Raw genomic sequence first — 18426 nt, forward strand, 5'->3', positions numbered from 1 at the left:
TTGCAATAAAAATAAATGCAAATATTTTTCAGTTACAATAAATATTTTTTTTTAATGCAAACATTTTTCATTTGCAACAATTATTTTTTTTTATTTGTAATGCAAAACAAATGCATTAAAAAAAATGTATTTTTTACAACCCTGTTGAGGAAACACTTCCTACAGAATCATTAAATGTTCTTTTCCACTTGTTTTTTTGGCTGAATAAATTGGTAGGTATAAAGTTTTAGAATCAGGAACCCAAAATACATCAAACCATATAAACAATCAGGACAATAAAAAAAAAACTCAGTATATCAGAATTAAGTGCGTGTATGCTTGTAAAGTTTATCTAGCCAAAAGCTTTATTTGGAAAGTCTCATTAAGTAATCTGTCAACTTAACTATAAATTGTACTTTGGAAAAGCCTAAGGCTTTAAAGCTCTTGCTTAGTGGAGACATTATCCTTATTAAACTGTAAGTTTAAAAAAGTTATTTTGTTTTGGCTGTTTTGTTTTGGTTTTGTAAAGCTTAATTATATTCACTCTGCATGAAATATATATACATATAAATAAATCCCTTCTACACCTTCTGCATAAGGAAAAACAATATTTCAAAGTTCATATCTCACACACACACAGTTCCACCGAGGTGGGTTACTAAACCAACCGACCGTAATGCCATCCTTGGAAATCCGGTTGTAATTACTTGCATCGCTGATGGGTTTCCGCTTCCGAACGTGACATGGAAGCAATCAATAGGTACGTTAAAGTACCTATTTATTTCTATAGGAATGACTTATAAAATTCAATGTAACTTGATTAGGTGAACATTCAGGAGATTATCGTGAGTTAGGCTATTCTGGTGGCAATTCAATGATTGTCAGTCATAGAAATGGATCACTGATAATACCAAAGGTGAGCAAAGATCACGAAGGTAGTTATTTGTGCCAGGCGAGCAATGGAATCGGTGCAGGACTTAGCACCCTTATCAAGCTAACTGTACATGGTGAGTCGATTTTTTTTGAAAAAAAAACTTGGAAAAATTTCTCTACTCTGGTTTAATTCTTGTTATATAGTTGGCCCTCAGGTTACTGTCCGTAATAAGCAAATAACAGTTCGGCGGGGTGATAGAGTGAACTTGCGATGTGAAGCCGAAGGTGATCAGCCATTGGATATATATTGGCGGGCCAAGGGGAACCGCATTGATACTGCTTATGACATACGATACAATTTGAAAAATTCACCCCTAAGTCGTGGAATTGTGTCAGAGCTTAGTATTTTGCAAGCGGTTATATCTGATAGAGGAGAATATACGTGTGTAGCAAGTAATGCTTATGGACATGATAAAGCAGTTTTACATCTGCAAGTTCAGGAGCCTCCAAATTTTCCTATCAATTTACATGTCGTGGAGCTGGGTAGTCGAACAATAACATTGGCTTGGTCGCGCAATGAACAGGATCAAACAAACTCAAATCGGGACTCTCAACCGATTTCAAATTACATTTTGCAATATAAAAAGGCACAAGGTAAAATATTGCTTAAATTTTTGACATTTTCCTATTCTATTCTGTAATTGGAAATTTTTAGAAGTTTGGCACGAGCACAACAACCAAAAATTGCTACCAGGCGATAAAACATCAGCCCAAGTATCTTCACTAAAACCATCACAAGCTTATCATTTTCGTTTGTATGCTGAAAATCATTTGGGTACGAGCGCACCAAGCGACATTCTACTGGCCCAAACAGACGCCGAGGTTCCAAGTGGACGTCCTCAGTCGGTTGCTGCCGAACCACTGGGTCCGCAACAACTGCTAATAACCTGGCGTCCACCTGATCGAGATAGTTGGAATGGCGAACTTCTTGGCTATACAATAGGCTATCAGAAACACGATGACAGTGCTTACAACTATACCAAGGTTGGAATATTGGTTGGTGAGGGACTGCACGATTTTCGATTGACAGGCTTGGAAAAGTACACACAGTATGATATAACAGTATCGGCTTTCAATATAAAAGGAGATGGACCGCCAAGTGAACCCATAACAGGACACACTTTGGAAGATGTTCCGTCGGTCGCACCACAGGGTGTCACTTGCATCGCATTGACCGCACAGAACATCCAAATATCTTGGCAGGCCCCTCCAAAGGAGCACATCCATGGAATAATTCAGGGCTATAAGCTACTTTATGAGCCTTGTAATGATGATAGTGATTATGGCAATCGCGAGACTAAGATAACTTCCTCATTGAATACAGTCTTACACGGCTTGCAACCATTTACTAAGTATAGCGTTCAGGTATTGGCTTTTACCAGAGCTGGCGAAGGTGTTTTGAGTACAATTGTATCATGCACTACAGAAGAAGCCGTACCAGATGCTCCAGAAAGAGTGAAATCTGTGGTTAGTAGCGAGTCATCTGTAATAATAAGTTGGCTACCACCACGTCGACCAAATGGTATTGTTACTAAATACAATGTTTACATTCGAATACTGGACAAAGGACAAGAGTTAAAAATTCTCAAAGAAGTCTTACCAGCCCACAATAGGCATTTTGAAGCTAAGGATTTGACAGCAAGAGAAACATACGAATCTTGGGTGACTGCATCAACTCGTGTCGGTCAAGGGCCCAGTACTCCGGTCATAAAATTATCACCTAGCTTTGCTGTGCCAGCGGCTATAATATCATTTGGACAAACGTTGAGTGTCAGTTGGAAAGTCGATATGAAATTAACTTGTCTATTTGTGGGTAATCCAAAGCCAAATGTGGAATGGAAGCTTTTGAACGCAAGGTCGAAAAAACAGTTTCGTTTGGAAGTAGGCAATGATAATACACTTACTTTGCGGAATATACAACGCAGCCACGAAGGGAATTATTCATGTGGTGTCCGAAATGCTTTAGGGTCAGATCACGTTGTCTACCAGTTGTTTGTGCAAGGTAATACCTTTGGTTTGGGAAATTGTAAGAAACTCTTAATCCATTTTCTTCAATTAACTCTATAGATACTAATTTTTTAATTAATTTTTGTATTTTTTTGTGCACAGTACCACCTGCGGCTCCTATTTTGTCTGTAACTGGAACTACAGTGAATTCTGTGTCACTACAATGGCGTGTAGATGATATCGGTGGTGCACCACTCAGGGGATTTACTCTCACGTATAGAAAGGAATTTGGCGAATGGGACGAACTGCAACTAGATCGCCGCATTCATTCACATCTATTGGAAAATTTGCAATGCGGAACGCGCTATCAATTTACCATAACTACATTTAATAAAATTGGCACGGGTTTAACTAGTATAATTGAGTCGGCTAAAACCAAGGGTAAGACTAAGATCAAGTTGAAGAAACATAATTTAAAATTTTGTACTCATAAAGGCAATAAACCTGTACCTCCACGCAAACATAACCTTATTCGACCGAATATAACATCTGCAATGCTCGAGTTATCTTCATGGCAAGACGAAGGCTGTCCTATCTTATACTTTACCATAGAATTTCGAAGATATGGAATTTCAAGTGACTGGATTATTGTTTCAAGTAGCATTGCAACGCAAGCTCGATATGTTCTTGGTGACTTGGAGCCTGCCACAGCATACAGTTTACGAATTACTGCCCACAATCATGCAGGATCGACTCTTGCCGAATACATATTTGATACATTACATTTAACAGGCTTGCCAATCAATGATAAGGACGACAACGATACTCCTGAGGTCGGATCGCTGTTTCGAGATGTGCATTTCATTGTTATTCTCATAACATCTGTCTTTGGAACAATATTAGCACTCTTAGGAGCTTGTATTTGCTTTAGACATTGTAAGTATTCAAATATTTTGAGAATCTTTCGTTGAACTAATATTTTTTTTTAGATCCAAGACAATTGCTCAATCGGGATGTTAATTCAATGCGACCACCTTTGAGCGAGGGCAAGGACCCCCGACTCCAAAATCGTAAGACCATTTCTATGCCAAATTGTTTGAAAAAATCATTTCAACAATCATCATACAAAAGGATTATCTTTTACAGGCTTGGAACGAATTCCTGAATACTCTGAAGATATTTATCCTTATGCCACATTTCATCTACCTGATCATGAGAATCAATCTGGCAACATCAATCGAAACGGGCTGATTTATGAATCTCGTGATCAAGACACTCTCACCAGCTCAAATATTAAACGTTCAGCTACAACGGGGGTAAATACTAGCGGTCGAGCAAGTACACCTATTGGAGCAGACAAAAGTTCCACTGGTACTGAAAAACGCCATAAACGTATTTCGAACACCATTAAATCAGAATCAGAAGAATACGATTCCCTTAATTCAGATAGTGATATTTCTGCTGACAGAAATGGCAACAATAGTCGCACCGAATCCAATAGCCACCTAGATGATCCAGCTCTATGCACTCGTACGTATATACCTATATATATATTTTTGTTATTTTTGTTTTTAATAGGAATACAAATTCAATTTCGTTTCAGCACATGGGCATAGTCCAGTATCTCGTGGTGGTGGGAATAAGGAACGACTATCAGTATTCAACAGGACTCCGCTCCATAGTAAGTTAGTATTTGTTCCACTCGTTGGAGTCTGGTACACAGCTGAAACGCAACGAATTTTTTCTATGTTTCAATACTAAAAAACTCTAAGTCTAAGAAATGTGGCATAGTCATATTATATTAGTCTCGTCAAACTGAATATTCCAAATCGAAATGCGTTTTTATTTTGTCAAAGAATTTTTCGTTTTAGTTCAGCTATGTACTAGGCTCCAGGGAAACCCAAAAAAAAAAAAACTAGATTTTTATCATATTTTGAATAACTATTAAAAAACAAAGCAACTAATATCCTTTTTAATTTGTTCCATTCTATACTGAAAAATTTATTGAATTCAATTCCAGAGTATAAGTGTTATTATATTACAAAGTTCGCCATCGACTAAATCATTTTGGTATAAAAATCAAGAACTTTAAGAATTCTCACGCAAGACCCTTTCGAAGTCTTCGAAAACATGGAACCTCCACCCGTGGCCTACAGGAAAAATTGTGTTCTTTCTAATCTTTTCGAATTTGTACTCACTTTTACTAAAAATTTATGAAAAAAGTCTAAATAATTAAATTGACCTTTAATGGATTATAAATAACAGTGAGCCTGAACAAGTTTAAGGTTGACCTAAAATGACGACAAAAACTAAAGATGAGGCTTTGTTCCTGAAGGCCTCAGCAATAATAATCCGTTCATACCAAAATCGGATTAGCTTCCTTTTTCGAGATACCCCCCGTAAACGTGTTTTTTTTTCGAGAAAAAGTTATATCAACGCAAGGCTCGAGTACGATAACTTAGGCGCCGAGAATTGAAAACGGTTTTTAGTAGAGGTATTCAATACAATCATTTTTTGTTATGGGAGGGAGGGTCTATGTCCCCCCCTTTAGGCGGGAGGGGCAATTTTCTAAAAAATCATACAAAAAATAATTAAAAAACAATGGCAACACTTACAGTTATGAATGATACCTTTTTCAAAAGCTAGAATTGTACACTTAATTATAGTTTTTAAATCAAGTTATTTTAATCAGTTATTTTCGAAATAATCGATTTCAAAGTCAACAATTGTGAAAAAAAAATGATTGTATTGAATACCTCTACTAAAAACCGTTTTCAATTCTCGGCGCCTAAGTTATCGTACTCGAGCCTTGCGTTGATATAAATTTTTCTCGAAAAAAACACGTTTACGGGGGGTATATCGAAAAAGGAAGCTAATCCGATTTTGGTAAGAACGGATTATTATTTCTGAGACCTTCAGGAACAAAGCCTCATCTTTAGTTTTTGTCGTCATTTTAGGTCAACCTTAAACTTGTTCAGGCTCACTGTGAAATATGAGGTCTTATAGACTCTAGATCAAAAGCATCTTTGGTATCAGCTGGGACTGGGAACTGTAGATGGCCGTACATTTTGAAATAAGCACATTCTTTTTTTACAAACAGGCGGTTAAGGATGTGCATTCAGGCAAAAAATTAAAAAAAAAAAAAATACCACATACGCCCCAGTGGCCAATAACGTTTGAAATTTAAAACCAATTATATTTTCATTGTTTTTCCACGTTTCTAAAGCCGCATCATATTTGAAATCCCGAGCATCAACAGCCACTTTTAAATCCCATGAAGAAGATTTATTCATGTGCATATTGAAAAATTAAAATTTTCTTGTACTTGTAAGCTTTGTTCATAAATAAATCAGCTCTATTTTGCAAAAACTTTGAAAGTAATTAATTAACTAATACATATTTGATTACGTAAAAACGTTTAATTTGATATTACGTCACATATAGGGTGTCCCAATATCATCGTTCCAAATATTTTTTTTAATCATATTGTAATGTTTTATTCCGGGTTCACAATAAAACTTATTTCGTTTATTTTAACTTCCACTTATCTTTCCGTTCAAATAAGAACACACTTTATTTCAAATCAATTTACTTTTATTATTCGCTCAAACAAACACACTTTTCAATCACTTTATTTACTACTAACAATTTCCAACACTTTATTTCACTTTGTACTCTACTCTTTCACATTCAAGATTAAACTGTCTCCGGTCGGTGTCCACGCTGCCCTTTTATACCTGAAATTCGGAATTCGAGAATGTCTTCGAAGGTTCTCGTCTTTGCTTCTCGAAGCTTCCTTTCCAAGAGGGGGCGCTTCATACTTCCAGTCCAGTGGGATATTTTGGGATATTCAGCAGTCGAGGGAATTTCTTTGGATGCGTTCAGAGGGTAGTTTCTTAATTACTAAAGGTCCGTTCACATTTCTACCTTTACTGTAGCAGGTAGTGTGTTCAGACTTTTATCTTAAAAGTAGTTCGGTAATTCATCGTTACATTGCCCCCCTCTTAGGATTGTTCGTCCCGAACAACTCCATTGCTTCTTTCACCATTATAACGATGTAAACGGTCACAATGAACTACCTTTAATTTGCCTCTTACCCCTCTCTGTATACGGTAAACCACGTCGTTGATTCTGGTTATTACTGTGTAAGGGCCTTCCCAGTTTTGTTGTAGCTTCGGTGATAGTCCCTTTTGTCGGTGGGGATTGTAAAACCACACAAGTTCTCCTTCTTGAAACCCTGTTGCTGTCGCTCGCGCGTCATATCTTGTTTTCATCCTGTCACTAGACGCTTTTATATTTGTCCTTGTCCGTTGGTGAATGTCAGCCAGTGTTTCTTTCAGGTTATCAACATACTCATCTATTTCCTGTGGCTCATTTGGAACACATCCGAATTTTATCTCACTTGGCAGCCGTATTGTAGAACCAAAAAGGACTTCCGATGGTGTATGTCCAGTGGAACTATGTGTTGCACTTCTATAAGCCATCAAGAATAATGGAATATGTCGATCCCAGTCTCGTTGATTATCGTTGACTACTTTTGACAGGTGTTCTTTAAGTGTCCTGTTAAATCGCTCAACCATCCCATCAGATTGTGGATGAAGCGGTGTTGTTCGCGTCTTCTTGATGCCAAGGAGTGAGCAAACCTCTTGAAAAATCTTAGATTCGAAGTTCCTTCCTTGGTCGGAATGAAGTTCCATGGGTACTCCGAACCTGCTCACCCAATGAAAGGCAATCTTATCCACAACTGTTTTGGTTTCCTGGTTTGGGATGGCAAATGCCTCAGGCCACTTGCTGAAGTAATCCATCACTACGAGGATATACCGGTTTCCTTTGTTGGTTTCGGGAAAAGGACCTGCCACGTCTATTGCAATCCTCTCAAAAGGTGTGCCCACATTGTACTGATGCATCTTGCTTTGCATTTTTCTAGCTGGTCCTTTGCTAGCGGCACAAGTATCACATTTTCGGCACCACTTTTCAACGTCTTCTCTCATACGTAACCAGTAGAATTGCTGGCGTACCTTTTCCAGCGTCTTGTTGATGCCTAAATGGCCTCCAGAAGTTCCCTCGTGCATCTCTCGGAGAACATCATTAACCTTTGACTGAGGTACGATTAGTTGCATTACATAAGATTTACCATCTACGGATTCCCACTTACGCCTGAGTAACCCTTCTTGCACATGAAGTGAGTCCCATTGTGCCCAATATGCTTTGAGATTGGGGCTTCGGTCGGAGATGTCGGCCCATTCTGGTTTCTCTTCATGTTCCTTCCATGCAAGGATGGGTTCGATGTCCGAATCTTCCTGTTGGGCCATCCTGAGTTCTTCATTACTCCAGCCGCAAATGGGATCAGCTCTCGTTCTTCTTACAGCGACAACTTCCTTTTCCTCTAGCCGTGTGCAATGCTTGCAGTCTTGCTTGCACGGGCGCCGAGATAATGCGTCTGCATTTGAATGTAGCTTTCCTCTTCGATGTTGAATCTGACATTGATACGTCTGGAGTATCTCGATCCATCTTGCTACTTGACCCTCTGGATTTTTGAAGTTCAAAAGCCAATTTAGTGCACCATGATCTGTGCGAAGAAGGAACTTCTGTCCATAGATGTACTTATGGAAGTGCTTTGTTGCCAATACCAGAGCTAGAAGTTCCCTTCTGGTCACGCAATAGTTTCTTTCTTGTTTCGAGAGTACCTTGCTGAAATAGGCAACGACCTTTTCTTCTCCGTCATGAACTTGCGATAAAACAGCACCAACTCCAACATTACTTGCATCTGCGTCAATGATGAATTGTTTGCCTGGAGTCGGATAGGCCAACACAGGAGCTTCACATAACCGTAGCTTCAGTTCCTGAAAGCTTTTCTCACACTCACCTGACCATTTAAAGGGTTTACCCTTCTCCGTAAGCTGGTGCAAGCTTTTGGCGATTCTCGCAAAATCCTTCACGAACCGTCGATAGTACGTTGCCAAACCGAGGAAACTCCGAAGTTGATGCTTGTCCTGAGGGGTTGGCCAATTCTTCACAGTGTCAACTTTTTCTGGATCAGTCATTACTCCTTGGGATGAGATGATATGCCCCAAATATTTAACCTCGGTCTTGAAAAGTGCACATTTCTTTGGATTTAACTTAAGATGTGCTTCTCGTAGCCTCTGGAATACAGCCTTTAGGTTTTCACAATGGTCATCAAATGTTTTCCCGTAAACGATGACATCATCCAAATAGACTAGGCAAGATTTCCAGGTTAATCCATTTAAAACGCACTCCATTAAGCGCTCAAAAGTAGCTGGGGCATTACATAGCCCAAACGGCATGACATTGAACTGCCACAGACCATTTCCTGTGGAGAAAGCCGTCTTTTCTCGATCTTCTGGATGGATTTCTACCTGCCAGTAGCCACTCTTCAAGTCCAAAGTCGAAAACCATTGTGCTCCTTCCATTGCATCTAGAGTATCGCTGATTCTTGGCAGTGGGTAGCTGTCTTTCTTCGTCACATCATTCAGTCTGCGGTAATCGACACAAAATCGAGTGCTTCCATCTTTCTTTTTGACGAGAACTACCGGTGATGCCCAAGGGCTTTTGGAATTTTCGATCAGCCCATCTTTCTTCATTGTCGATATCATTTCTTCAACTTCACCTTGTTTGGCCAAGGGGAGACGTCTTGCTGGTTGACGAATCGGCCTAGCGTCTCCTGTATCGATTCGATGCTGCACGAGTTGTGTTCGGCCGTATTGCCCGCTGGGTGAAGAGAAGATATCAGCATATTCATGAAGAAGCCTTCCAGCAACATTAAGCTGATGTTGACTCAAGTTGTCTGATTTGAGAATTTGAGTCTTTAGTTTCTCAGAGTTCATAGTCATCTGTGTATCCACCTCGTTGATCTTAGTTATTGCGGCCACAGATTCACATTGCCCAACAACTTCTCCTTTCTTAAGCTTGATTGGGTACGGTTTGATGTTAAGTATCCGTACAGGTACCATGTTGTTCTTTGGTGCCACAAGAGTCTTCCCGATGAAGATGTTTTCGGAACTTTGCTCAACTTCTGGTTCGACCATGAGGTATCGATGGCTTCCACAGTTCCCCTTTAACTTCGTCCACACAAAAACTTCTGAAGAAGGAGGCAAGCACATATCTTCTTTGATGACAGTTCTAATTGTTGTTGAATTTTCGTTGCCATAGACCATTGTTATCTCCACATTTCTGTATTTCAGGACTTGATTACCGATATCCAAAATGATTCCATGCTCCTTCATAAAGTCGATTCCAATGATGCACTCGTCACATATATCTGCCACCAAAAACACATGCGAAAACTCTAGTTCTGCCATACGGATCGTAAGACGAACTTCACCGTACACCCTTGCTGCTTCTCCTGTGGCGGTCTTCAGACGGTAGCTGTTGGTGTTATGTAGCCATGTCATCTTCACCAAGTCTCTTCGTACAATGGAGGCGGTGGCACCGGTGTCAATTGTAGCCACGTGTTGTTTGTTGTTTATGGTCGCCTCCACTGTCAGACTTTTGTTGTCTCGTTTAGTCTGTGAGACTTGAATTGTGGTTCTGGGGCCATCGATACCAGAAACCAGCTTCTGCCCCTCGAAGGTGGTTCTTACTCGTTTCCCGAATGGGAATTCAAGATGAGCATGAGTGTTAGTTGTATCGCTTACCTGTTGTTTGGCAATATTCCTGTTTCCACAGTGTTGGCAAGCAGTTCTTCTTGGTGGCAATCTGCACTGCCGCTGGAGATGTCCGGTCTTGTTACAGTTCCAGCATCGAGCAGCTCCGTCCCGCTGGTTTCTTTGGAATGCGAGTTTTTGACAAGAGCATTCCTCCACTGCAACTTCTCTTACCCGATGAACGCCTTGAGAAGCCTGTTCTGCTGCTTCCATAGTCAGTGCAAACGCTAATGCTTCAGGAAGGGAACGTTTTCCAGCTGTTCGAATTGCTCGCTGAAGATTTATATCAGATACAGCACGTACAAAGGCTTCTGTCGCAAACTGATTGATAATGTCGTCTCCTGCTGTCGGATATGCCAGATGAGCCAACCTTTCAATATCTGCTTGAAGTTGTTGCAGAGTTTCTCCTCTTTTCTGGACTCTTGTATTGAGTTGGACGCGGAAGACTTCCTGCATATGGCCATCTCCAAAGCGTTTTTCAATGACCTGGACAAGAGCGTTAAAGTTACCATTCTTTTCTGGTGCTAACGTTTGTAACAACTCAGCAGCAGGACCTCTAAGAGCAAGAGTCAGCGCTATACATTTGTCTTCGTCATCCCAGCCATTTGTTGTGGCAGCTGCCTCAAACTGTTTCTTGTAGATCGACCAAGAACTTTGTCCATCAAAGGTTGGTGGATGCATTTCTTTCTTCTTTAAATACTCACCAGAACTTTCTCGCACCTTAATTTTTCGAACTTTGTCAAGTTCTTCGGTAAAACTTTGCATTTTAACTTCCATTCCTTTCAATTTGTCATCGAATTTTATTTCTACTTTCTCGAGTTTTTCTTCAACTTTCTCGAACTTTTCTTGAGATTGTTTTTCAACACCTTTGATGGAAGCATCAAGAGCCACGAACCTGTTCTCGATAGCATCAAGCTTACCTTCGATGAGGTTTTTCTGTTCCTCCAGAAGGTTCTTTTGGGTTTCCAATTTTTCGAGAAGATTCTGTTGTTCACTCTTTTGTTCTGTTCGTTGCGCCTCGATTTTTTCTAGAACACTACTCTGTTGTTTTTCTATTTGTTCGAGAACATTCTTCTGTTCATCCTTTTGTTCTTTACGTTGTTGTTCCATTTGATCTTTCTGTTCTTCAAATTTTGCAAGGAGAACAGCCATCATGGATGATATATCGGAACTAGTACTTACTCGTTCTTCTATCATTTCAACTTCGAATTGAAATGTATCCAAATCTTCGTTTTTCTGGGTTAAATAATCCTGTAGACGAATAATGAGATCATTTTTCGATCCAGCAGTAGGAAGACCTCGCTTAGTTAATTCCGCCTTCAACTCAGTCAAACTTAACTGATTTAGTGTTTTACCCATTTTAACTTTTCAAAACGCGAGCACTTTCTTATTTCAAAATGTTTTACACTTTGTTTATTGTTAAAACACACGCGCACTTTTTATTTTATTCGCGAAATTATCTGATTCGCACAAATAAATAAGTTTTATTCCACTTTTCTGACACCAATGTAATGTTTTATTCCGGGTTCACAATAAAACTTATTTCGTTTATTTTAACTTCCACTTATCTTTCCGTTCAAATAAGAACACACTTTATTTCAAATCAATTTACTTTTATTATTCGCTCAAACAAACACACTTTTCAATCACTTTATTTACTACTAACAATTTCCAACACTTTATTTCACTTTGTACTCTACTCTTTCACATTCAAGATTAAACTGTCTCCGGTCGGTGTCCACGCTGCCCTTTTATACCTGAAATTCGGAATTCGAGAATGTCTTCGAAGGTTCTCGTCTTTGCTTCTCGAAGCTTCCTTTCCAAGAGGGGGCGCTTCATACTTCCAGTCCAGTGGGATATTTTGGGATATTCAGCAGTCGAGGGAATTTCTTTGGATGCGTTCAGAGGGTAGTTTCTTAATTACTAAAGGTCCGTTCACATTTCTACCTTTACTGTAGCAGGTAGTGTGTTCAGACTTTTATCTTAAAAGTAGTTCGGTAATTCATCGTTACAATATTTATAAATATAAGTTGGGATAAGAACTCTCAGGCAGGTTTTCTTCTTGCGCTCATCAGTTTTATGAATAGTATGGTCAATAGTGTGGTAAATACTTGGTCTGTTTGGGTTCTTTTTGGACAAAAATATGAAACCTGTCAAATTTTAAGGAGTAGGGATGAAATCCTCAGAGAAAGAAAAATTGTGATAAAGTACCCAAACGCTTTTTGCACAAAATTTTCCGCTACTTTTTCAACAACAACAAAAATGTAAACAACAACACCAATTGAATAAGAAATATAGAAACGAAAAATATCAAAACATTTTGTATTGTTATTCAAACATTTTTTTTAAATTTATTTTTCCATAAAATATTAATAAAAAACTAACGCAATAAATAAAAATAAAAACACAAAACATTGTTCATCAAAAAGTGTAAACACAAATTGAAAAAAAAAAAAAAAAGAAATGAAAAATATTAAAACCACTTATATTGTTTTTGAAACACTTTTTTTTATTATTTTGTTCATAAAATACTAATTTATTTTGATTTTTACAACACTAAAAAAAACGCAATAAATAAAAAAAAAAAATAAAAATGCCACACCGCCATGTTTGTAGTTTGTTTTGTTTATGATGAGCGACAAGAAAAAATAAAGAAAAACAGAGAAAGCACTACCTTTGACAGATTTCAGATTTTTGTCCGAAGAAATTTTTTGGGAAGAAATTCGCAAGAAGGGGAAATTGTTTTCTCTTTCGCGGCTAAATTTTTTGTGAAAAAATGCACAATTTCAGATTACCCAAACAGAAATTGGGTTAAAAATGTTGGAAAAAGTAGAAATATTTCTGTTTAAGGCAGTATCCAAACAGACCTACTCTTACGAGCGCTTTTAAATTATGAGTGTGTAGCAACAATCAAATAAACTTTTGAACGTACTACGACAATCACAACGCACCCGAAACCCGAACGCAAAACAGTTGACTGTCAACTTCTGATAAAGCTGAGACTGCTATTGCCATAATTGCTCTCAATCACTCTGCTTTTCCACTGAGCAGAGAACAGTTGCGTTTTCTCTTTAATATCGCTGCTCACTTATCAGTCTCAGCGTTGCCACTTTGCTGCAATTGCAGTAGATCTACTGCATTTCTTTCAAAAAATAAATCTGCTGCCACTTAATCAAATCTACTGCAATTCTTCAAATCAAATTCCAAGCGTTTTAAGGAAATAATAAACCAACTCCTTTGTAATAAATAGTATTGAAATGTACGAAATCTGATCTTAACTCAAAACCAGCTCTAAAAAGCTGCAAAACATGAAGATCAACACTGTTTTAATTGTTTTTGGCCCAACAGATAGTCTGGATCCGTGAAAAAATCTAAAAGGAAGTACAAATGCTTAATTTCAATTCTGTAGGTACATGAGTTTGGCTTTAATAAGAAAGGTATTCTGACTGTTAGTTAACATACGGGTATTTTGCTTGTTAAATAAAAATCTACTGCCAATTTTTTTAATCTACTACATTTTTTTTATGGATCTACTGCGCAAATTTTTTTAGGAAGTGGCAACACTGCGTCAGTCCCCCTCCCCAGCATTTTTTTTTTTTGTTCTTATACAATTATGAACATGATGCGCTCTAGTCAACAGGAAGAACAGTAAAAATGTTCTATGCTCTTTAAAATTTCACTGCTGTTATAAGTATAACTGTTTTTTGTTCTTTAAAACTTCATTGTTTTTTTTTCAAAAAATATTCTCGGCCTTTTAAAAATTCACTGATTTCTTTGTGAGCATTCAGTTCTTTATATCTTTGGAAGTTCTCCATCAAGTGATCTGGATCGCCAGCTGCAATGCAGTGGATGCAATTTAAGTTTTATTAAGTAAAAAAGAGTAGTATACCTTTATAATCAATAGGGGAAACCCATAGAAACCGTAGAATTTTCTATCGGTAGAAATGAGCTGTCAAAATTTGTATGGGAAAAATATTCTGCAAATCATAGAATTTTATCTCAAAAATTTGAAGCAGAAACCGTAGACAAAAATCTGATAAACTTTGGGCGAGTTCAATCACCTAGCGAATAGGCTATCCGGGATACCCGTTTTTGGAATATCTTTTTGAACGCGATTTATGTCTTATTATTCAAATAAAATATGTTATTATTGTAAAGAGAATAGGGTAAAACTATACAATACGCCCCACTTTTTTTGAATCTTCAATAAAACAAAAAAAATAAAGGAAAATAATAGTTTTTTTGGTAAATATAAAAAGTATAGTCTTTTTTCTTACTTTCGGCATATTCAAATTCATATGTACTAAAATATGTCAGCATATATTTTATATAAATCGTTTAAAAAAAGTTCAAGTGGGGCGTTTTGTAACTCATTTGCTGGGTAAAACGCATTTTGGTTTAATCTGTATGTTTTTATTCATCTCAATTTACTATATACTTGGTTTTTTTGTTTTTTTTTTTTTTTATTCAATGTAGAAATTCTTCTTTACTATTTTTTATTTTAAAATTTTTAAAAGATTTTGAAACATCAACAGTAACAGCATGGATATGCCCCTCGACCACAGACTCTTTGACCCGCCGCCAAAACAATCTTCACAATCCGCAGCAGCTTCATCATCAGCTGCCCATCAACAACAGCGACAACACCACCATAATTCATCATCAGTCAACAACACAAACCTGTCCGGTCTATCCTACAGCAAAGATCATCAAAATGAATCGTCCGAAGTGTCCTCCACGCGTATTACCCAATCGGGTTCATATGTCGAGATTTTAAAAAATACCGCATATCAAAATTTGCATAGTGATGGCAGCCAAGGGCAGCAGAAATCTGCAACCGCAGCTGGTGGCATAGGCGGATTAAAGAAATCATCAATAAACGGCCAGGGCCACCTATCATCATCGTCATCCTGTCAAAATAAAAGCTACGGTGATTTCCTAACCATCACACCACGTCGAAAGGGCAAACTTCTATCGACCTCAGCAGCTATTGGCAATGATCGTTATCAGCACAGTATTGAGCCACTGCATTTGCTAGGCGTTCGAAATGACAACAATTGTACCATGAAATCTACAAAACTCTATGATTACAGAACTTTGGAAACCATCAGTAATGCTGATACCCTACTTTTGGGGGCAACAATCTACCCAAAAGTCAATAAGTCCTATTGCGCTAGCATATCGAATCTTTCTTCTACTGGCAATTTCGATTGTGGTATAAACAATAGTAAAACGTCAAATTTTAGTGACTTTCAGCAAATATTAACAGAAAAAAATCTAAGCCCACCGTCGGCATTTAGCGATGGCGCTGAAAAATCTTCGCTATCGTAAAAGACTGATATAGAAAGTCACATGCTATTTTGAATTTTATATATTTAAAAAAAAATTTTTTTTTTTGGTACACCATACACTTGAAACAGAAGATGGGTACAGATTCTGCAATTAACCAAAACAAATTAATTACATATCAATTCCTTCAATTACTGTCCATTCCCGTTTAAAAGAACAATTAAGTATGTAGCAAGTCAATTCAAAAGAAAAAAATAAATATTCAAATCTGTCTATAAAGACTTGTTTTTTCGGAAATTTTTTCTTGCAAATCTATTTTTACAAGAACAAGCAACACAAAATATGTATGTATTAATTATTTAAAAAAATTCAAAACTCGAACAAGTTTCGCGAGTTTTGCAAAATCTAAATTCTAGTTTTTACAAAGAAGTAAAACAAGTAACATGTCAATTTTTACAATAAAACCTTTATGTTGTGATAACTGGTATAGAGAAAAAAAAAAAAAAACAAGTAAATTGTCTCTTTGTTTAATAAATGGCTCATTTACACATTAAAATAATCAAACCTGTAATTATTTTTTTTTTAGGAAGGAAAATTGTGATTTTTATTTAAATATTAAATAAGCGCTTATTAAACTCACATTTTCTTTCAACTGAATAAAATAATAAATCTTTTTATAGAAAGATACAATATTTAACATATTGTTTAATTGTTTATTGTTTAATATTGTATAGATTCTTTTCGGAGTTCAATCAGGCTTTATAAAACTTTTACAGAGCCTCATAAAAGCTGTTAATGATTTTATGACTTTTATAAGAAATAAACCTTGTAGAATCTTAAGCTTGTGAGATTTCAATTGTCTATTCAAAATTATCCAGTTTCAGTTCAATCATATTTACGCACCACAAAAAAAAACTTCATTTTAAAGTAATGGCGTTTTTAATTGGCAATCCGGAATTGTTCTTCGATTCGTTATCCCAATTGAACAGTTTTTTTTTATTCCGAAGAATCTGAAGTTTGGTGTGAATGTATTGGTTCAGTTTGACATGTGTCACATATATATGTATTCGCGCCAAATTTCATTCATGGTCAAGTGTGACTTCTGACATTTAAATATATGAATGTTTGAGTGATTCTGCTTCTGATTCGTTTTTTAAAACCAGAAGAGAAATTCTCTTTTTTTTCAGAATCAGAACTGTCAGTTTTTCCCAATTGAACAAATTCAGATTGCTTTTTTTTGCTTCCAGATTGCCAATTAAAAACGCCATAAGTAGTAGTAGTATTTAAAATCAATCGTAAGGTTGAAAGCACCCTCCAATGAGAACTTACTCTTTTGTATTGATTTTAAAAACGAAGGCAAAATAGTTTAATATTTTAAAGTATAAATGAGCTCTGCAAATACATCTTTTAAATATACTCCAGAGTTAAAGAATCAAAAATTAATGGTCGATTATTCTATTCAATAAAAAAGAAAGACTTAAAAAGCATTAATATTCATATTTGAAGATTTTTTGTACGAGCAAAAATAATGTGTCAAGTACGAGTACCTTCTTAACAAACGATTCAGACTTTATTTTGTTTTAGTAATAAAAAACTTCAATTTTATGATAAATAATTGTAAATGTATATTACAAACAAAAATTAAATAAAACTTAGAAAGATTAACAGTTAAAACTTATCAAAAATACAAAAAATATATAGGAACAAAATATACATACAAGATAAAAAAATATAATGTTTTATTTTTAATGCAAAAAAACATACAAAATTTTAAATTAAAAAAAAAAAAAAAAAAAAAACAAACGAAAACAGAAGAAAATCTTTATATTCTAAAAAAAATATAAAACTAAAAAAAAAATATAGATCAATTATGTTATTTCTGTAATGTTAAACATACAAAATTAAAATTAATTCACTACCTATGAATGTATTAAATTGTAATTCATATTTATGTATTGAATATTGAATTAAGAACTAATAAATTTGTGTAACGTGTGTATGTAAAAGTCATTAAAATAATAAAATACAAACAAATTGAACTAAATCTTAAATAAAACTTGATTTAAGTGTAGGTTAAACAAACAGAACTATAACATTTTAAATGCAAGAAACAATTTGGAACAAAAATGATAAATTAACTTAATAATAAAAATGTAATAGAATAAAATATTTATTGTGTTGTTTTCTTATTTCCAAAGAGTCATTAAATCTGCCTCTTTCCTCAAACATTCATATATTTTAAATGATTAATAATAATTAATATGTATATAAGGTAAGTAGTTGCTTAAAGACACCTTTCCAATGATGGATTTGTAGGAAATAATTGAAAATCAGCCCTATTGCCATCATAGTGATGAAAAAGCGAAAAAAGAACAAAATTTCCCTAAACTTTTTGCAGAATAGGACTAGCTAAATGTTTTTTTGTCAACAAGGAATGAGCATTGGATTTTTTTGGAAAATCAAAAAAAAACTTTAATTTCTTTTACCTAAACGCCTGTTCACTGTGTACTCCTACTCATATCTGCTTCCAAATACCGATTGAAAACAATTATGAGTCGCAGTGTAAGAAATATGTAATGCTCCTCGAATGTGCCTAAGTGAAACCGGAGCATTA

The 18426-nt window shown here is 36.2% G+C and overlaps 1 protein-coding gene across 1 annotated transcript in view; it reads left to right on the top strand.

Moving 5' to 3' along the window:
- Window positions 1–17527, top strand: part of LOC129920710 (cell adhesion molecule Dscam2-like) — a 135722-nt gene extending 118195 nt beyond the window's left edge. Inside the window, 10 exon segments of the mRNA XM_056002248.1 lie at window positions 620–739; window positions 804–986; window positions 1057–1506; window positions 1568–2914; window positions 3022–3300; window positions 3355–3795; window positions 3849–3929; window positions 3991–4389; window positions 4463–4544; window positions 15059–17527. Coding sequence (XP_055858223.1) covers window positions 620–739; window positions 804–986; window positions 1057–1506; window positions 1568–2914; window positions 3022–3300; window positions 3355–3795; window positions 3849–3929; window positions 3991–4389; window positions 4463–4544; window positions 15059–15854 — 4178 coding nt within the window. The 3' untranslated portion in view covers window positions 15855–17527.
- The last annotated feature ends 899 nt before the right edge of the window (window positions 17528–18426 follow it).

This window comes from Episyrphus balteatus, chromosome X (genome assembly GCF_945859705.1).
Source record: "Episyrphus balteatus chromosome X, idEpiBalt1.1, whole genome shotgun sequence".
Classification (NCBI taxonomy): Eukaryota; Metazoa; Arthropoda; class Insecta; order Diptera; family Syrphidae; genus Episyrphus; species Episyrphus balteatus.